Genomic DNA, 21,686 nt, shown 5'->3' on the forward strand with positions numbered 1-21,686 from the left:
GAGGGTAATTAAAGGTAAAGCGATTAAATTCAAAAATCATTATGCCTTATCACATAAACCCTGTGTGGTTTGACGAGGTGAATTTGTTGTCTTTAATTGTTTTTACTCTTAGTTGATCAATAAAAAAAGAAAAAAATAATGATTTGTATTGTAAAATTTAAACTTCATCCTGTAAACCCTAATATATTGAGAGTAAAGAAAAGAATAGTAACATTGTGGTCCTAAGCGAATTACTTACCAGCTCCCATCAGTGGTCGGGAGTTGAGATAAAAATTAAATAATAGTTGTCCGTTGTGAATTACAGCAACAATTACTTTTTATACAAGTTAAAAATGGTAGTGCTCCGGTAGACATATGGATAGGGATAGATAATGCCAAATGAAAAAAAATTTAACATTAATGAGCATGTACTTTTTTAATTTGATGGTGGATTTTTTTACAAAGCTAAAAAATCTTTCTCATATCGTATTAGGTACTATCACAGTTTTATTTTGTAGTAAATCCACTTAGAAAATTCCAGCTTAACTCTCTTGGTAAGTGAATAAAATAATGAAATAATAGTATAAAATTTAATATTCATTACAGTAAAGTAGTTTGCTATAGTATGTTCTATCTATTTATATATTTCACTATATTCAAAACAAAGCCTAATTTATGAAGTGTTGTGAAATATCATAAATTATAAAAAGGTTCAATAAACCATAATTCAATACATCGGGGGTACTTATCAATTTAGCTCATAACAAGTAGTAAGTATAACATACAAATAAAAATCAAACTGGGCAGACATAATAGTTTTAATTAGGTGCATAAAACGTTGAAACAAGCCAAAATTTCCGCTACAACTCGACCAAATAAAACTAAGCATGGTTAATATACAGCTATACTAAAGTTTAAAAACTCTTACAATTAATATAGAGGTTATCTGTAACTATAAATAAAAACTCTTTTGCACTAACACTTCACCAGAATCTTTGCGGCCTCGGGCCCCATCTTGGACCCATGATTGGAGGCCGCGGACCGTTTCTGGGCCAGAACGGTGGCATAAAACCCGGGGCTCTATGGTTAGTCCGTGGTCCCCAATTTCTGGGGAACCGTTGGTTTATCAAAGGTCTAGGACTATGACTCCAATCACTGTCCACAGTAAAGTCTTCGAACCCTGAAGAAGAATTCCTCCGGTCCACTATAACTTTGTTCAAGGTGCGATTTCTCAAATCCTCTTCATATGCACTAACATTAGATTTTTTCTTCTCCTCAAAAACTTGCTGATCACTCTGGGAGTCTGATTGATTGTTTGGGAGAATTGGCGGAGATTTGAGTTCCGGCTGCAATGGGAAAGTTGGCAGCTGACTGATGAATTCGGACGGTTTGTTAGCGAAATTCTGTTGTTTCTGCGAATCGGGTTGGTTGTTCTGGAATTCTGGTGGGGGTTTGAACTCCTGCTTGTTCTGGGAATTCGCCGATTTGTTCTGGAAAGTCTGCGGTATATTGTACTTCAGGCCATCCGGCATGTTGTCGAATGGATTCGAGAGAGGTGGCATCGATGGTGCGCTGTGAGATCCGTCCTTTATGATGCTGATGCTGTTTATTTGTATCAAGTTCGAGTTGCTTTTTTCATTGTGGTTTTGTTTGACGATGTCACCGCCGACAAGCACCTTGTTGTTGTTGTTGAAGCTGTGCCGATGATGTTGGATTTGATTCTGGCTATACATGCCTTCTGAGAACAAAAAAATCATTAACTTGGGAACATAATTTAAGAGATTTCATTTACACAGTGAAAACAGTGCCTCTTAGTTCAAACGGGAATGACAGAAGATTGCTACGAATTAATGAACACTTTCACTGATGGGAATGACAGAAGATTGCTATGAATTAATGAACATCACTTTTATAGCAAAACAATTGTTGGATGAACAGCAATAAAGAAAAATGCAAAGAATAAAGAAAAAATGCAATGAAAGATTTATAAGATCTCCGTGGCGTAGTGAAAGGTCCCAGATGGTTCTTCATCCGGGGCTATAAAGGAATATATAATTGCTGATTTTTCTCTGGTCTGGCAGGACGCTTGGGCCATAGTTCCCACCCTACCAACAAAGACCGGGCGCCATTCGTTTTAACCTTCCGGTTCTATACCGCGTAGAAACCAATTAGGTGTATGAGTTTAAGCAAACTGAAATATCCCTAACCGGTGAGACATCCTACCATCTTTGACTACATTGTCACTGACCACCAGATTAGATTGCAGTCAAGAGCTAACTTGTAGTGGAATTAAATAACAGACGCTGCTTTTATGGCGCTTTCAGCTTCAGCACTTCAGGTAGGCTACCAATTTATACGATGACACATACGATCCGATGGAGTGTGTGGGAGATTGAACTATAAACCTAGTCCAGGTTCATAGTTCGATCTCCAGCACACACCTGTAACTGTTCAAATTTAAGTCCGGCTATAATTAAAGCAATTATATACATTTGCTTCTTTCACGGAAACATGCCTGTGAGTACTCCATGATATTCTCAAAGGCGTGTGAAGTCTACCAATCCGCACTGGGCCAGCGTGTTGGACTACAGTCTATACCCTTATCGTGGAAAACCCGTGCCATGTAGTGGGCCGGTAATGGTTTAATATGATGACTTTTGATAGTTGGCAAATCGATAATGATTTCAGTTTCCCTTTCGGATTTCCCATTTATAAACCCGGCACTTATCCTCTAACTTTTCGATGTTATGTGCGTTTTTAATTTAAACAGTTTAGTATCACTATTACCGGTGAAGGCAAACATTTAGAATTACCTGCATGCCTGAGAGTTCTCCATGATATTCTTAAAAAGGCGTGTGAAGTTTACACATCTGCTCTAGGCCAGCGTGGTCGACTAAGTCCTAAACCCTTCTCATTCTTAGAGGAGACCCGCGCGCTGTAGTGGGAAGGTAATGGGTTTCTAATGAGGATGACGATGGTTACTTACGTTGTTCCTCGTCCTCCGAAAGATCCATGTCCACGCTCTCCGTGATGTCTGTAGGCGCCAACATCGTCGGCACTCGATAGTCCTGAAGAAAATAATAAGAACATTTTTATACAATGAAGTATACAAACATAAAGCAATCCATACTTATATTATAAATGCTGAATAGTGTTCATGAAATTAAACTTAATTTTCTATGCTCCGCGGTCTTTATTCCTTTTGAGAGCTTCGGTTAAAGTTACGAAAATCATGTAACACAAAGTTCCCCTTTGAAAGTTAAAGGCGAGGTACCGCTAGTTTAATTATAAATTACAACATACGGAGTATAGCAAATAAGGTTTAATTTTCATAATATATCATGGAATTCTGCAAAGTAACACCTGTGTCTATCAAATGTTCTATCCAACAAATTTATTGATCTAGCTATATAGAGTTAGTTGCAACGCGGACATAAAAAAGTAAATAATATGTTCTACTGGATAGAAGCAGGCGTCACTGACTAATTCCACGATATACTATGAATTAATTTGCTATATTCCGCGAAAAGCAGGAGAGTCTGTACGGCGTAATTTATAATTTCTTTAATGTCCTAACCAAACAGATCTTCGGCAATGCACGCACGTTTCGCTCCGACACCGGAGCATCCTCAGGTTGACTATACAATTGCTCATTGTAACGTCAAAACTAAAAATAACCGTCGCCTATAATCAGAGCAAAACTTCGAAGGGCATGTAAGGAACTTGTCTTGCAATGTGCCGCTATAATAACATCGGCAAACACGACCTCCAGACCGTAACACAGCATTGCAACAATGCTACTTGGCAGCAGAAATTTGCTAGGCCGTATTACACACGGACAAATTCAACAAAAAGCTCTCTACTACTAATATAAACTTCAAGAAGAGCTTTTCATCTACATTTCTGGAATTTCATTTGGAACGCTCTTACGGCATAGGAGTTACCTGCCACATACAACTTGAATGCCTTCAAGGAAAGAGTGAATAGGCATTTTCTACGCAGGCGCGCCCCAACTTAGACCGCATCATTGCTTTCCATCAGACATGATAGTTGTCAAGCGTGAGCCAATCTAGAGTAAAAAAAAAATGATATTATCTCTAATTACTTACTCGATCCTCGATCATAGGATTGTGCAGCGGCGGGACGGGTAACTGATGTGTCAAAGGTATAAGGTTCCTGTGATCCACATCTGCAAGCGATAATTCCACTAATTAAGGTGTATTCAGACTATTCAAGGTCAATGCTTTTCCAGTGTTACGTCATATATCATATACATAACCGGATAAAGTGTAATTGACCGAGTATAATTTTTACTTTTGTTCTCTTTTTAACAGACCAAGCATATGGTCCACCTGATTGTAAGTGGGAAACCATCACCTACTATCAGCACGGCTAGAATGGGCAGGAGACAATTATATCCCTGAAAAAGGATATAAATTTATCTTCTCCATATCCAACTCAACTCTCATAGCACTGGCACACAAGTGGAAATAATATCCAAATAATATATGTGCATTAATAAAAGGGGGTAAACTTCTCCTATTCAGTGTTCCAGTGATTTAGCAGGTGGGCACGTTAGTTATACCCCCTGTCTGGGGATATAATCGGGGGATATAATTTTTATCTCCCGCCCGTGCTAGCCCTGCAGACCACCACTTCGCAGGGCATGCCCAGAACACATCCTGCAAAGTGCTGCCCTCTATCCGTCACCCCAAGGTGTTAGTGTTAAGCCCCATGCGCTTGTAATTATACCAGCAACCACACACTTGGCGGTTATCAAGATTCGACGATCGACGTAACACAACATCACATTTGTTATTACACATTCAATGTATTTAAACAAAATTATTGCTTATAGAAAGGAAATAAAAGTACAAATCAAAACACCAAAGAACAATGACGAAAAAATTGTTGATAGAATTCGTCGTGAGCGTCTACAAATTTGACTAATACAGATTTAGATAAAACATATTTTTTCAAATAATCCTTATGGCTTGACTAAGTCCAGAATCAAACCCATTTTTTATTGAGAACTCAATTGACTAGTCTAAAGAACATAAAAATCTGTGAGGGAGGTAAATTGGCGCTGATTTTTTCAGTGCCGTGTACCAACCTCAGAAAAATGTATTATTCATTAATCTGAGGTGCTTATCATAAATTATCAAAGTTGTGTTTTGTCTGAAGTTTTCCTAATGAAAATAATTACATCCGAGCAAAACAGTAAATGAGAAAATGCGGATCTTCTTTATCTTAGATCCAGATAGTATTAATTTTAATTTTATGACTTTATTAGTCATACCTAAGGGTAAGTTAACATCAAATGTAACCACAAACATCTTAGAATATAAATAAAACAACAATTTGTAGGTGTTTTTATTAAGAATGTCAAAGAGTTAATTCACAAATATGCATGGCGAATGAGATCTCACATGAAAATATAATGAACTTTTGTATAAAAGAAAATGTTAAGGAATTCGTAAAATACACTTTAACTAATTTTTCATTAGTAGACAAAAAACTCAACAACAATTTGTTTGGGAGTTCGCCATTGTTCTTTCATGCAAAAGGCGATGTCATGTAATTAGTATGTACTTATTACATATGTGACATGGGCTGGTTTACTGTAAACATTTCTAGTTAGTTTTACTCGAAGTTATGCTGATTTCCTGATTTGTGTAAACACAGAGATTTGTGTAGGCACGTCCCTGACGGGTTTTACTAATCTGGGTAGTTACTGGATAGTCATGTATGCGCTGAGCATCGAGTAATCATCACTTAGCTACAATTGTAAGTTTAAAGACCTAAACTAAGATTTTCGTGGTTAATCAACATTTCTTAAATATAGTTCAGTCCCGTCTTGACCACGATCCATGCAACTGGGTCGAAATATCGACAAGTCTTAAAATATTATCGTGGTATGTACCCGTTGAACTAAATTTAAGAAAAATTTTAAGTTTGTATGTTTTAGTGGGCAAACTTATATAAAACTTGCAATACAATCAATATAGTAAAATAATAACATTGTATGTTTAATTGTTGATGCCCATAAGGCAGATTTAGATAAAAACTACTAACTACAAACTTACAATTTTACTGTAGTTTTATCAAAATTTTAAGTTTGTATGTTCATTTGCTAGTGCACACACCACGATAAAGCCACTGGACCGATTAAGATTACACGAATCTAAATACGGAAGTAATTGTAAAATTGACAGTTAGTATGTTCAATTGTTAGTAGGCAAATTATAATTTAAAACTTTATGCGATTAAAATATCGTTTATGTAAATACTCCCCTTTACATACTTGAGTCCTTTTGGAATATTTTAATTAGACTAAAATACACACTTCTATCAAAATCGGTCCACTAGTTTCAGCATAAAGCTAGTAGTAATTATTTTTTTTTAACTGCTAACAGCTAAACCTTAATTCAAAACGTGCAATAAGTTTTATATATTTTGGGGTTATAAAAAAATATTTAAAAAAATAAGCATCTATCTGTGATTTCGAAATAACTGCCTCCTATTTATATAAATAAATATGTATACATACTTTTTTTTTTTGTTTAACTAAACTAAGTACGCAAGGCTACTACGGCTAAAGGGTGACGCGAATATCTGCTTTCTGATTTGAAATTATCACGCAAAATACTTAACTGTGAGTTAATGTCCAAGCAATTTCAATAAGGCTTCTGCATTAGTTATTAGTGTATCAGTAGTAAGTTGGATGTATACTATTTACAAGTTCAGCACATATAACTTTCTAGTCTATAGCTCAATAACTAATAAGGCAGTTATGCTGTAACTTTATATGTGAAACAGGGAAGGTTGGGATATCAACTCTGTAAACATTGCAGAACCTTCTGATGTTTTGCGTATCGATGGGTGATTTTACAATATAATCATCTTCCACGGATCTACTCTGAGATTGAGAAGGGTGTAAGACATTGTCCACCACATTGTATAAATATAATTGGCAGAATCAAATCCATTATTTCCTGATCACACTCCGAAATATATTTTACTAAATCTACCATTTTATATGGACCTAATGTCTCTGTATGATACTCGAAACTATAAGAACTTGAACTGAGTAACATAACGCCGCTTTTAGTTTGTTTTCTTGAATACTACACTAGTGCTACTGATCGCACAATACATTCGGGGCAAGCCGCAACACCAGCAACACCCGCAAGAGTCACAAAACGTGACCTTACTAGCTATATAAAATGCTAGTAAAGTAATCGATCGGGTCGAACCACGTTGCGTACACCTTCTACGAATAAAGCGGATGTCAAACTTGAAATTCGCAAATGACAAATGAGTTCTGCAGAAACAAACGACCTTATTAGGTGCGTTTCCCTTACACCTCTTAAGACAGTGGTTTCCATCCAAAAACATAACGACTTGCGACCTTAACCCTCAAAGGATAAGGGTCCTTCTAGGTGTGACGTCTTATTCCACCTTTCAAAATTTTAAGTTGGATTTTCTAAACTAATGATAAATATTAGGAAGGAAGTTAGACTTAAAAATGTTCAATTCAAGAAAAATTAAGTCAGCAGAAAGAGTTATTAGATGCGGATAAAATTTCAACATTAACTATTGCGCAATTTTAAATTCAAATTAGCCTATGAATGCGGAAGACGTCAGTAGAAAGACACGTCACCATCGAATAAAATTGCGACAACTTACGTTTCGTGCACCTAATGAAACTCGAAAGTCGAGATTTCAATTCGCCAATGAAATGCGGATGACTGAGGCAAAAAGAATGGCGCGTAGTGTACTATCCGACACACTGTCTTATATTCGACCGATATTTATTATACGGTTCTGGATGAAAATAATGATAAATTCCGTTCTCTATGTTTGCGGCCTAACATTATACTGTACGATCAGCTTTACGTCTTTTCCAAAATTAACTTGCGTTTGCATAGCATATCAGATACAATTGAAAAACAAATAAAACAAAGAAAAAAAAATTATTTATCGACAAAATACGTGATATTATTCAGGGCAGTGACCACTTACCTTCAGATGGTCCGTCTGCCTGTATGTCTTTTGAAATACAAAAAAAAAACGATTTTTAGATAAAAGAATAAAACTGCGCATTCGAGTTGTCATCTTTTGCACATTTCAAAAACATAAGGACTTTTATACAACCCAAAACACCTAAAAGATATTTTTAAAATCTTTTCTTTGTTGTTTTTATATCCTCGATATAAAACTAAGAAAAAAATTGTTACGTGTTAAACACAGAGGCTGATTGCTAAGGAGTTATACGCCGTACCAATGGACAAATTGAATAGGTATAAGACCAGTCTGACTTACTTCGGATCTATATCAGAGCGTGTAGCAAGGATACTTAGATCACAAGGCGTTCATGTGGCTTTTAGAACAAATAACCAACTGAGAGCTATTTGTAACGGTAAGGACAGATTGGACAATAAGCACAGATCAGGGGTATATAAACTCCAATGTTCTGAATGCCACGCCACATATGTGGGTCAGACCGGACGTAAATTTGAAACGCGTTACAGAGAGCATATGGCAGCCTTCAATCATAACCATCCTGAAAAATCTCATTTTGCAAAACATCTTTTAGACAGTGGACATAACGTAGCCAATAATCATTCATACGAAATATTACATGCTTGCGACTAAGGGTTGAGACTGGATTTGAGGGAACAATTAGAAATTATTAAACATAGGAATCGGAGGTTCGAATTACTAAACGAACAAATAAACTTATCAACTTCACCTCTATTGAACATATTCAGAAGCACTAATGAGGTGGGAAGGGCTTAGATAGATTAGGTGGGGGTCAGAAAGGTATAAAAGGCGACACATTTGGCGAATTTTCCACTTAACAATTATTCATTGTAAAGTCAACATCTCCTGATAATGCTCCGGTTTCGGAGCGAAACGTGCGTAGAGGGTGTATGGCCGAGGATCTGTTTGGTGTGGAGTATAAGGATTGAAGAAATTATAAATTACACCACACAGATTCTCCTGCTTTTCGCGGAGTATAGCAAATTAAGCTTAATTTTGATAATAGGTCTGATGGTGTCTAAGATGGTCGCGGCCTAACCTTTTAGCGGTATGGTAGTTATATTATACCACTAATCTCTTTCCACGCGACATCGTACTGGAAAGTTAAAACACTTGGCGTCTTGTCGTTAATCACGGTGGTACCACGGCCAAAGCCTCGCACGAGACAAAACCCCTAATTGTGGAGTCCAGTAAGGGTTTATTTCTTATATTTTCATGATGTCGGCATTTATCAAAAGATCAAAGACGTCGACCAAATCTTCTTTTTTCGCTAAAGTTCTTTAAAGCTGTCTGTATAAAAGGCACCCATGACTAACTTCAGCCCGGTCCATTTAGAACGCGCGTTCAAATTTAAAATTTATTTATTTCAAGTAGGCCTATTATAAGCACTTTTGAAACGTCAAGTATGTCTGTTTGTAGTGACTCTACCGAAGAAGAAGGAGCCTAGAAGGCAGATTCTACTGAGAAGAAGCCGGCAAGAAACTCAGCAGCTGCTCTTATCCAACATCGTTTTATAATTTAACAATCTTTGTTCTGTCTTGTGTGAGCGGCTTCTTTCCAGGCAACCTTGTCATTAAGACTTAGTTCAGAAGTAGTAGTAGAAGTTCTGCGAGTACGATTACGTTTTCAGTGTGTGCACTCACCTTGGTGTTGTGCGTGCCGGACTGACGGCAGGGGCACGGGGGGTGGCTGCAGAGCGGGTAACATCCTATGGTCCACGTCTTCTATGTCTACACACAAGTATTGATACAGTTTTCAAGATAACATTAACACGTCATAGCGACGGCCGATTGGCGCGGTTTGCAGCGACCCTGCTTTCTGAGCCCAAGGCCGATTCCCACTACTGAAAAATGTTTGTGTGATGAGCATGAATGTTTTTCAGTGTCTGGGTGTTCATATGTATATTTATAAAAATATTCATCAGTCATCTTAGTACCCACGCTAGATGGCGATGTGTGTATTTTCGTAGTATATTTATATATTATTTCTTTATTATCATTATTACTGATAAACAAACCAATGAATATGGAATATTAAGGAAATTCAAGAGAATCCAATCCTAGAAAAAACTAAAAGTTTACTTTACTTTACCAATTCTACATGGATTAATCGTACCGTAAAGCTTATAAATTTATTTTTAATCGTTTCTGTTGAATGTTAAGTTAAGTTTTACTTGAGGGGGAACTCTTATTTGTTTCAGTGATGAACTCATTGTTATTCTCTTTACACTAATTTATAAACAGATTTATTTTAGCAAGTAGTGGCAACCTATATTTGGCTCTATAATATAGCGAATAATGTTCTAGCCTGTATAATTAGATATAAAATATGTTTTACTATAGTCTGTTGGTAACCAAATAAATGAAATAGCACATTATAACTGGTCATACATAGCTTGAGCGTACCAATTCGCCTTTAAAGTGTGCATATGTGCCTTTGAGTTATCATGGAGCGTTTCGTACAAAATTATTTAATCATGTTTCTTTTGTCTTAACAAAAACATTTCCCACTTATTCTATGCCGGTAAATAAAGTTTAAAATTGCAAATCAGCCAAGAAACAACGGAGATGCGCACCGAATTACGCGAAATCCAACGTATATATAACCAACCGAGATCTTCGTCAAATGTATACATTAAGAAGTACTCACGTCCTAATAGCGGCAGTACAGGAGGCGGCGGCGGCGGTGGTAGAATCCCGCGATGGTCGACATCAGCTGCAGGTGGATCCTGAGAAAATTACGGAATTCATAAGTTAGGATCCGTGCCGTGTGGTCACGGCAGATAAGAATACACCATTAGTGTTTTTACCAACACTTGGAGGAATTATCAATTTTATAAATTTAAAATGCATATAAAAATTTTCGGAATCGACAGGATTTGAACCTGCGACTCTCGGGCAGTCGCGGCCTGAGCGCTTTCACCAATTAAGCTACGGCTCCCCTACCGTCGATGCCGAAATTAGTATATGCCTTTCACATCAGTCTTATAGAGACTGTAGCGTCATCTAGTAGGAAACGTTGAAGTTTCGATCTACTTTTTATTATGGACATATTACAATGAGACACGTTTGAAACAAGAGATGACACATTGCTTATTTATATTTTTATAATTTTTATAAGTGTTTTTACCTACACTTGAAACGAGAACAAAAGAAAGAGAAAAGAAAAATAAAACAAAAACATAAATATAACAAGATCATTAAAATAACTTTACAACCGTTATACCTACTGGTAACTATGCTATGTTCTTACACAATTAAGTTAAAGTTAAAAAACACGGTGCAATTACATTTATCAAGGTACTGTAGAGTTCTTGTTCATGTGATAAACATCTGTACCCATTACGGTTCAGGAGATAACGCCCGCTGACCAGTGGCGTGCACTACATACATGCACAAAAGCACAGCATACCCAAATCAATTTTATATAACCCGTATTGGAGAGGAATTTTACCATTTTATGCCATGTACCTGCTTTATGCATACCCTGGTCAGAAACTTTTTGCACGCCACTAACGCTGACGGACAGACTTAGTAATAAATGCTGCTCACCTGCGGCCTTGGTTCGAGCAGCGGCGCCGGTACGGGGTGGGGTGCGGGGTGAAGCGCGGGCGGCGGGGAGGCCGGCGGCTCCGCGAAAATACTGCGCGGGTTCACCACCGGCTGGATATGGCTCGCTGGTGCGGGCTAGAGAGACAGAATTCAAACTTTATTTTAATCTGTCTAGTGTCAGTAGTGTCAGTTTACGAGTTTCCTAAACCTTACGCACCGCCGAATCGGTGACGTCACTTCCGATTTACGTCCGTTTTCTATATTCGAACTATCTGTAATCTGTTGATAAGTTGCTTAGTAACTCTGTTATTTGTTAAAAATAGCATACATATTTTTGTGACAATAACAATCCTTCCAAGCATTTTATCAGCAATAGAGTTATATTAATTTGGAATGCCTTGCCTGAAGATGTAGTGACTTCAGTATCACTTAATCAATTTAAGAATAAACTGGACAAACATCAACAACACAGAGAGCACAAGAAATGATCCGCACGCACGCACAAGCGAAAGCTGTTTAGTCTGTTATATCTTATATCTTTAAACGAGCAATTCTTGTACATATATATGTAATTGGAATCTCAGAATCGGCTCCAACTATTTTCATGAAATTTAGTATACAGGGGGTTTCGGGGGCGATAAATCGATCTATCTAGGATTCATTTTTAGAAAATGACATTTTATTTGTGATTTTCGGTAATAACCGATTTGGTCCAACGAAGTTGCACGGGTCAGCTAGTAATAATATCAATCTAAGCTCGAGCTAAGTAATGAATCTTTCATCACCTATTTTATAATAATTATTCTGTCTTGCGAGTTATGAAAGCGGAGAGGTCGAGAGCACTCGCAAGAGCAACCTTGCTATAGAGGGTTTTATATATCTTATAGTAACCTCAATGTAAATAGCCATCTTTAACATTCATCTTTTGCAGTAGTACAGCCTTTAGTCATAAGAGCTCGGCCTGAGGAGTGCTACCGCCTTGCTTATTTTTGCCGCCAACAACAAAGCCAAAAACACCATAAGTCAAACTGTGCGGGAACGATATACTCGTTTTGGGCCAGGCGGGTCGACGGGGACATCGCACGGTCGCGGCGGCGAAAGGCACTCGCAAACGGACCACCGACGACGCGATCAACGATTTTATAAACAATTCGGAGCAGCGTTGTTATTCTCATTATAACCAGCTTTATATACAGTCCACTTAGTTTAATTCATATACTCATCAAAGCGGCCGTGAGGACGCCAACACAAACAATCTAGCTACCAAATATCTTCTTCTTTAGGTGCCTCTCTAACTAGTGAAGGTTGGCTGTCAGTTTTTAATACTTCGCAATCCCAGTCCGCACTCTAATGTTGCGCAACTAAGACTTCCTCTTGAGACCGATAAACTTCTTTCCAGCAACTTTGTCCATGATTATCAGTTGCCTGTATCTTTTTTTTTTATCCTACGATAATACACACATCGCCATCTTGCCCCAAAGTAAGCTTAGCTTTTGTTATGGGTACTAAGATGACTGATGAATAATATTATGAATAATGTATTCATCAGTCATTATCATTAGTGATATGTGCATATCGTCTGAAAAATGTACAGAAATCCTTTGTGTGGATGGGTATATACCATGATACCGAAGTATAGGCTTTTATAACATGATACCGAAGGTAATATTAGATCTACCCTTACCTAAGTTTAAACAACATATTAAAACACATTTAACAAATCTTGGTTACTACACGATTGATGAATTCCTTAACGACAAGACTGCTTCGAAGCAGGCCACTCTGCTCTCATCTCTTACAAAACAGAAAAATTCTTAAGATTGTTAAACTATAAAATGATGGTTGAACATAGCAATCTGCTGAGTTTCTTGCCAGCTCTTCTCAGTGGAATCTGCCTTCCGAACCAGTGGTAGAGTCACTACAAACAGACTGACTTGACGTTCCAAAAGTGCTTATAAATTAGGCCTACTTGAAATAAATAAATTTTGAATTTTTGAATTTTGTACATAAATACTTATAATATACAGATAAACACCCAGACACTGAAAAACATTCATGTTTATCACACAAACATTTTCCAGTTGTGGGAATCGAACGCACGGCCTTGGACTTAGAAAGCAGGGTCGCTGCCCACTGCGCCAATCGGCCGTATCTGTCGTGCCTAAACACATGCCCTAGATCAGCAACTTTGACAAACATAATCCACCATAAATACTTACCGGTGGCACGCTCCATGATGCATTGCTCCACTGGTTAGTCGTTAAGGCTTCAGGAAGGTAAGGAGTGTCCGGCTCGTCTGGAACTAAAGAAGCAAGATTAAAAAAAAAGTGTGTGTGTACTTATGTACACGCGTTAGAAATTATACTTCTTTGGCGTATGGAAAAAAAAAACTAAAATGCAGTAGTGATTAACGAAAAATAGTAAAACTAATCATTAAGATTTTATTTAAATAAAAAAGGGTTTTATTAACGTAATGATATTTATTTATTCAAACTGTTTGTACTGTTACGAAACACGTGTTCTTAATATAAAAATACTAGAATGTACAACTTGTATCGTAAAAATTCACTCTCATCATTTTTCTCCATCGCGCCAAAAGAAGTATGACTTCAAAAAAAAAATACAACTAAACACAGCTGATGAAACTTCTTTTCCTCCTCCAATAGATAGAACCTCTTGGAAGGACATTTAATGATTGATTTATCAAATGTGTATTGTATTTTGTACTATCCCAATCCTAACGTTGCTTGGGAGATAACGCTACTAAGCGATAAGGCCACCTTTTGTATTCTACTTTCGTCTTTGTATGTCTATTCTTCGTTTATTTCCCTAACTTCGTACTGGTGTACAAGAGTTTATATAAAATAAAATAAAATATGTCTGTAATGGACTGGTAGAATGCTACTGCTGTGGCTACTTACCACTTAATTGGCTTAATTGGACTTGGTTCGTTCTAATTAAGAAACAATAAATTAATAAATATTATATACTATATTATACTACTTTATACAAAATTATACTCACTGACGATAGTCTCCATAGTGCCGTAGAAAGACGTGGGCGGCGGGGGATTGCCCGTACTATCCGGCGTTAAAAGGTCCAAGCCGGGCAACGCGTCTTGGGACTTTTGCGATATACTCACCGCTGGAACAAATTATTATTGATATAAAAGAAATTCGACTGGAACTCTTTATAAGTCAATCCATGATTAATCTTTCATGAACGTATATAAGGAATCATCATCATGACTTCGATATTGAGCACCTACTAGAGGTGTGTATAATAATAATAATAATATACTACGACAATACACACATCGCAATCTAGCCCCAAAGTATGCGTTAGCTTGTGTTATGGGTACTAAGATGACTGACGAATAATGTACATAAATACTTATAATATACAGATAAACACCCAGACACTGAAAAACATTCATGTTCATAACACAAACATTTTCCAGTTGTGGGAATCGAACTGTCTCTGCTGTTCTTGCCTTTCTTGTTTTTTTTTTTGTCTGGCATCTTAGATGGCATCTAGGTGAGATAGCAGTCAAGGTTAAACTTGTAGCGGAATAAAAAAAAGGAGAAGGTAAGGAGATTGACAGTTTCTTTGTAACAAACATGTAGCGCCCATTTGGCGGAACTAAATGACATTGGTCTTCCCAAGTGTCAAATAATAGCGTCAAGGACATATATTGCATACAATAAAGAACTAAATAATGATCTATTTTCCCGCGCATTTGTTCATTTAGTTACCAAGTGACAGTAACCACGAACACAACAATTTAAAAAAAACATAACTAACAAACACTACATACAAAATACAACATACACAAGACTTCACAAATGCAAAGCGAGATACATAATAAAAAAAGAATCAATGCTCAATAACCAAACTAAAAATATAAAAATTATAATAAGCGTACTGATATTCACGCTTGGTATAAGAATTGCACGCTCGCAATCCTTAAGTCTTTATTGAATATCGAATCACTGTAACGTTAAAGCAAAATAGACCTAATCAAAATAGTCTTAAAGTCGCAAATTCTGTAACCCTGCTTTTTATTATAACAAGAGCGCTTGCCGTAGAAATATGCACGAATGTAGTTTTTAAAACAAGGCACATAAATACCAATTTACTATGATGTTACTCAGTGTCGGTAAACAAAACCAACCTTCGATTAGGAGCGTACAAAACTTATCTCGTCTCGTCACGTCATGTCAGAAACTTCTTTTACATGAAACAATAACTTCTAATACATATAATAAGCATACTTTAGGGGAAAGCTTCAAAACATTCTAGTTATATCTGTCGTACCTGAGTTATTTTCAGAAGACGTAGAGTTACTGTCAGGGGGCTCAAAGCTCTTCAAGATTTCGTTTATATCGAAATCTTGTTTGTCAGTCGGCCTGGTGTTTATTACCTCAATTTTATTAGCTGCAAACCAACACGTTTATAACTTTACAAAATCATACGTATTTTGGTATTTATGTCCTATATATATTATTAACGCCAAAATTGGATACACTGAGTCAAACTTAACCTAATAGTTAATTAATCATAAGAAAGCTAGTGTAACGCTGGAACAGTGTTTTTTTAACCTGTTTATGTTTAATTGTGAGAGTTATTTATTCGTTCGTTCGTTAGTTTTTACTCAAAGAGATCAGATAAAGCCCTAACATCACATGCAAAATAAAAAAATATTTGACTCCTGTCTCTTTATTAGGTACGCGTCGCGTAGCGTAGGTACTATGCGCGTTTATCTTTTATCTTCAATAGGGTTGTCATAAGTAAACATTTAGAATGTTTTGTATTCGTTTGTATGGAAAAATAAATATGCCTCTTTTGATTAAATATTTTTAGCCATTTTATTAATACCAATTCAAAATCAAATCAGCCCCAAGCTGATTCGTTCGACACCGTTCGTTTAAAATACCAAGTTTAATAAAATAGACTGCCATTTTTTACGCTATTCACAAGCTACTCACTGAACACTGTTACTATGAAATATGAAACATTTTTTTGTTAACACGTTGGCTGCTGAAAACACAACGTTTGTGTTTGAAAACTACGTAACGCGTGTGCGGCTCGAACACGCTAGGCGTGTTAAAATAAATGTACCTACAAGGATGCGGCCGAACACGCTGGGCGTGTTTTTCCGGCGTTCTGCGAGTGCGGCAAACACAAACGCTGTGTTGTTTAAATATACTGTTAGAGCGGCCTTTACGCAACAAGTGTGTTATACGTTACCGCAAGTACGTTTTATTAAATATTAGTTAAACGTTAACGCAATTAATTAGATAATTGCATTGTTTTAAAATATTTTATGGGGATGCGAAATAGATATTGATATCGATATAGGATCGTCGTCCTATATTTTAGCATACTCTACAATGTTTTTCTGCAATAAAGGTATCCGCAACATAAGTTTGACGTCTATTTGTATATTTTTTAATATTTGTACGCCTGAGTTCGCCTGCACTATTTTCATTGGTATCGGTATCGTCAATAATTTATTTTATAAATATCGGTTTGCATTCCATTATACCGACAGAATTACAAAACGATGCATCCGCATCCTTATTTTTTCTTATCGTCTTAAATAAACGTTATCGGTGCGGCCAGCGGTACCAATAAACTACTCAGGAATGAGTTACTATTGTTTCGAATTTAAAAGTAAATTTAACAATGGTTCTGTATATTTACTGGAAGGATTATTATATTTAAAATGCATAGTATTTTAAAATTTGCTTCTTTGTCGGCAATCCGCATTCGTATGTAAGTAGGTATTTAATACTGTTTTTTTACTTATTTATTTATCATGATTCGTAAATGACATTCACAAGTTACACACAGGTTGACGTTGCCGCGATTTTGAATATAGTAAAATAGTGTACCAGATGTAAAGCCACTATATTTAAAGCTCTTTGGAAAATGATTATTTTTGAAAAAAAAAAAAATCTGTGTTGACTACATTAAAGTTTTATTCTATTTTATCCAACAAAAAAATACAAATTGCTATTCAAATGCGACAAGTGTTGGGTTTTCATGTTGTTCAATAAATAAATGAGAAAATACGAGTGATGTAATAACACACCTGTTGCGTAAAGGCCGCATAGCTGTCGCGATAAGTTTAAACACGCCAGGCGTGTGGGGCCGCATGCTCGTAGCGCCTGTTTCGAATACGCTTCACCAGTGCTGAAAACACGCCTAGCGTGTAATCCTGCCGCACTCGTGTACCGTATTTGTTAATGTTAGGCAGCAGTCAACGTGTTAAGCTACTTAGTAGTTATTATATAGGTCATATGTTGTTTTTAAAATATAGATAAATCTTTTATTTATGTGTGTTTTTGTTTTATGCAGCCCAGTACAACAATAATCAATTTTAAATCGTGGAATAATGGAAACAACTTATCGTTTACTATATATGTCGTTATAAATATTGGTGATGTATCTGAATCATTAGATTTCTATTGTTATTTGTGTTTACTTTTCGTATAACGTTACTTTTTTTTTGTGTATACCCTAACCAGGGGCGTAGCTACCGCCGTATCAGCCGTATCAATGATATACCAGGCCCCCCGGCTATAGCGTCTCCCAACGTGTTTAAGCAAAAATTAGGAAAATGTTATCCGCGATCACAATCTCGTGCTTTCCGGTAAAAAAAAACACATAAAAAACTATCATACGAGCATATAGAGTTTTCATTTCAGAAATGACAAATTCAAAATAAGCAATCTTTTATTTTCAACTGATACAAAATTACCTAAAGGACTTCGATGGTGCAATAAGACTTGTCACTGTCTATAGGGGCGGAAATTTTATAAAAAGACATACGTCAAAATTCAAATTTCATTTATTTCAAGTAGGCATAATATAAGTACTTTTGAAGCGTCAAGTATGTCTGTTTATACGACTCTACCACCGGTTCGGAAGGCAGATTCTACCCTACCTTCAACCGGTTCTCCGAGCTATGTACCCCGCCCATTGCCACTTCAGCTTCGCGACTCGCTGAGCTATGTCGGTAACTCTAGTTCTTCTACGGATCTCCTCATTTCAGATTCGATCACGTAGAGATACTCCTAGCATAGCTCTCTCCATCGCCCGCTGAGTGCCTTTTTATGAGGCCCACAGTAACCGACCACGTTTCAGATCCGTAAGTCAACACTGGCGGCACGCACTGTTCCAAGACTTTAGTCTTGAGGAACTGAGGGATTTTGGAAAAAAAGAGGTCACGGAGTGTCCCGAACACTGCCCATCCGAGTTGATACGGGGTTCTCGGAATTGGACCTACCTAACTGGATCGTGTGTCCTAGGTATATGTACTCGGCTACAATTTCAAGTGCAGAGCTCCCAACTAAATCTGGATGGAGCGGGATGTGAGCGTTAGACATAATTTTCGTCTAGCTCATGTTCATACGAAGGCCCACCTGTTGAGAAACTCTGCATTGGTCATTGAAATTTTCTTTCAATCAACAATTTAAAAAAATCCTTTTAATAAAACAGTTTATATACTAAGAACGGGTGGCGGAATATTCAATTCTATAGGGTTATTGTTTATTTTCTGTCTGACGTGTAAGTTACATAACATTTTCAAATTTATTAAATATTATTTGATAACAAAACCAAAACCCCGCTCATTCTGAGGAGAACTGTAATGGGCCAGTAATGCATCACTGCAGTTATGATGATAAAGATCCATAATTTAAAACCACTTTAATATTGCTTACGTTATATAAAGAAATAAAATTCGTTCAAAAGCACTAAACAAGGTATGCACACACCTTTAAGCATTTTAACAGCCACGTTTTATCAGCGAACACATCGTTACATATCGAAAGGAAAGGATTATTATTGATAGAGCATTGTGTAAAATGTACAAGGTTTAGTTAAAATATTTTTAACATTTTGTTTATTTTTTTGTATTTTTAACATTTTGTTTATTTTTTTGTATTTTTAACATTTTGTTTATTTTTTTGTATTTTTAATTTTAATTAGCATTTAATTAATCTTTTACATTAGGCAGCCATTTTAGATATTTCCGTGGCACCATCTTAACTAGGGGTTCAGCTGAAATTCAGCGATGCATGCTTTTACGCCTGGCAAGGCATTGTAGCACAATGCTGACCTGGAGCCATTTACTAGGTTGTGCCACACATTACAAGCTTAATCCTGGCGCTTCTGTTATATACGTAATAGAAGCGTCTGGTAGCACCTAAAATTACTACCTAATGAGCATGTTTTTTAAATTGTAATGTGTGGCATAATGTGTTAATAGATATATATCTTTCTTTCTTCGCTTTAAGTTCTTCCAAGTCATATGTAAACACCACAAACAATAATATACAGAGTTAATTATTCACTTCAGCAGGGCTAGCCACAGGCAGGAGACCAAAATTATATATCCCCCAATTATATCCATGGACAAGGGATATAATTAACATGTCCACCTGCTAAGGTACGGGAACATGGAATTGGAGAAGTTTACCCCCGTTTATTATCACACATATATTATTTGTATATTATTTCCACTTGTGCGCCAGTGCTCTGAGAGTTGATAAAGCTGTGGGAGAAGATACATTTATATCCTCTCCCCGGGGGTATACTTGTCTCCTGCCCATGCTAGCCGTGCTGCACTTTTTCATTTCTCCACAGGCTTCACAATAGTGTTTATTCAGTCACCAAAGCCCTGATGCTTTATAACATCCTTAATGTAACTCACTCCGAATTCATTACTTATAATTGTTAGAACAACTGGAAATCCTTGTATGAAGATTTGTCAAAATTTTAATCACAAATTTCATTGCGTGTTGATTTAACATTTTATTGTATAGAAAATCAGAGTTATGATCCAAAAAACGACAATATATTTGTCATATTGTTAGTTGTAAAACTAACAATATGACAAATATATTGTTGTTTTAATTCAATTTAATGATCTGTGATAGCTGCATTATATGTATGTCCCGTTAATATTGTTATCTATGGCAGCAGTCTCACTGTCTCTGGTTTTAGCTTAAGAACAAGCGTTATACATCATATAATCCAATTACGAAATAATGTTGAAGGAAAAAATCTATCTTGTATGAGATGAAAGTGTAGCCGGATTCTTCCAAGCAACCTTGTCTTTAAGAAATTCATCAATTGCATTGTAAATACCTCACTGTAATAAATGTGTTTTAACATATCCTTTAAGCTTATGCATTGGTAGGTCCAAAATTACCTTAAGAATCATATTATAAAAGCGTATACTCAATCCCACGAATTACTTATGTACCTTTTGCAGACAATATGCAGATGACACTAATCTATGACAATTTCTTGTAATCATATCCACTTTTTGTTTATAAATATTAATATTTCATACAAATACTATATTATTATAAATATACTAGCGTACCCAGCCCGCTTCGCCGGGCTAGATTTTGCTTTATTTTATTTAAACTATAAACTTAAATCATTAAATTTTTAAATGAAGTCTCTTAATATATTAAATCATTTATTTCTCTCCGTATTCATTCTCTTCTATTCTCTTCTCGAGCGGGTGAAGATCATTATCTACACCCATGTACATCCAACAATAGGATATCATCGTAGTAAATAAAAGCTGTATTAGACAGTTTGACAGTTCAAAAATAGGATGCTCCGATCGTCACCAAACTTTACAGGATTACTCGCCAGGTCAATCCGGAGATTCCCTGAAAGTTTCATTGAAATCGGTCGAGCCGTTTCGGAGCCTATACGGAACATTCAGCACAATTTCTCAACCACATACTTTCTCTTTTATATATATAGATAGATAGATGTATTGAAAAGCTACAGTAAGTATACCTATTTCTTTAAATTTCTCACAAAGGTATTATTAGTAAGGATTTATATCTAAGAGAATATAAAGAGGCGACTAAGAGTATAGTTCAGCGGTGGACTGTGACTATTTAAAAAAAAAAGTTGCATAAAACTCACCGTTACTTAAATCCAAGTCAAGGGTATCGTTAAACATCGACAAAGGATTGTCCGACGTGAGGAAAGACGATAGTCCGAGATTGTACAGAGATCCATCCGACAGCGACGTGTTGAAGGTCTGATCTATATTATAAGCCACTGAAACAA

At 36.4% G+C, this 21,686-nt stretch overlaps 1 protein-coding gene across 1 annotated transcript in view; it reads right to left on the reverse strand.

Moving 5' to 3' along the window:
- Positions 1-222: 222 nt before the first annotated feature.
- LOC120637482 (regulation of nuclear pre-mRNA domain-containing protein 2) overlaps positions 223-21,686 on the reverse strand; it is a 31,633-nt gene continuing 10,169 nt past the window's right edge. Inside the window, exons 6-15 of the mRNA XM_039909349.1 lie at positions 21,540-21,677; positions 15,894-16,013; positions 14,601-14,720; positions 13,796-13,878; positions 11,577-11,711; positions 10,675-10,753; positions 9,669-9,755; positions 4,089-4,168; positions 2,966-3,047; positions 223-1,717 (exon numbers count right to left, since the gene is read on the reverse strand). Of these exons, the coding sequence (XP_039765283.1) occupies positions 963-1,717; positions 2,966-3,047; positions 4,089-4,168; positions 9,669-9,755; positions 10,675-10,753; positions 11,577-11,711; positions 13,796-13,878; positions 14,601-14,720; positions 15,894-16,013; positions 21,540-21,677 (1,679 nt within the window). The 3' untranslated portion in view covers positions 223-962. The remainder of the gene's footprint in view (positions 1,718-2,965; positions 3,048-4,088; positions 4,169-9,668; positions 9,756-10,674; positions 10,754-11,576; positions 11,712-13,795; positions 13,879-14,600; positions 14,721-15,893; positions 16,014-21,539; positions 21,678-21,686) is intronic.

Source organism: Pararge aegeria, chromosome 1 (genome assembly GCF_905163445.1).
Source record: "Pararge aegeria chromosome 1, ilParAegt1.1, whole genome shotgun sequence".
Classification (NCBI taxonomy): domain Eukaryota; kingdom Metazoa; phylum Arthropoda; class Insecta; order Lepidoptera; family Nymphalidae; genus Pararge; species Pararge aegeria.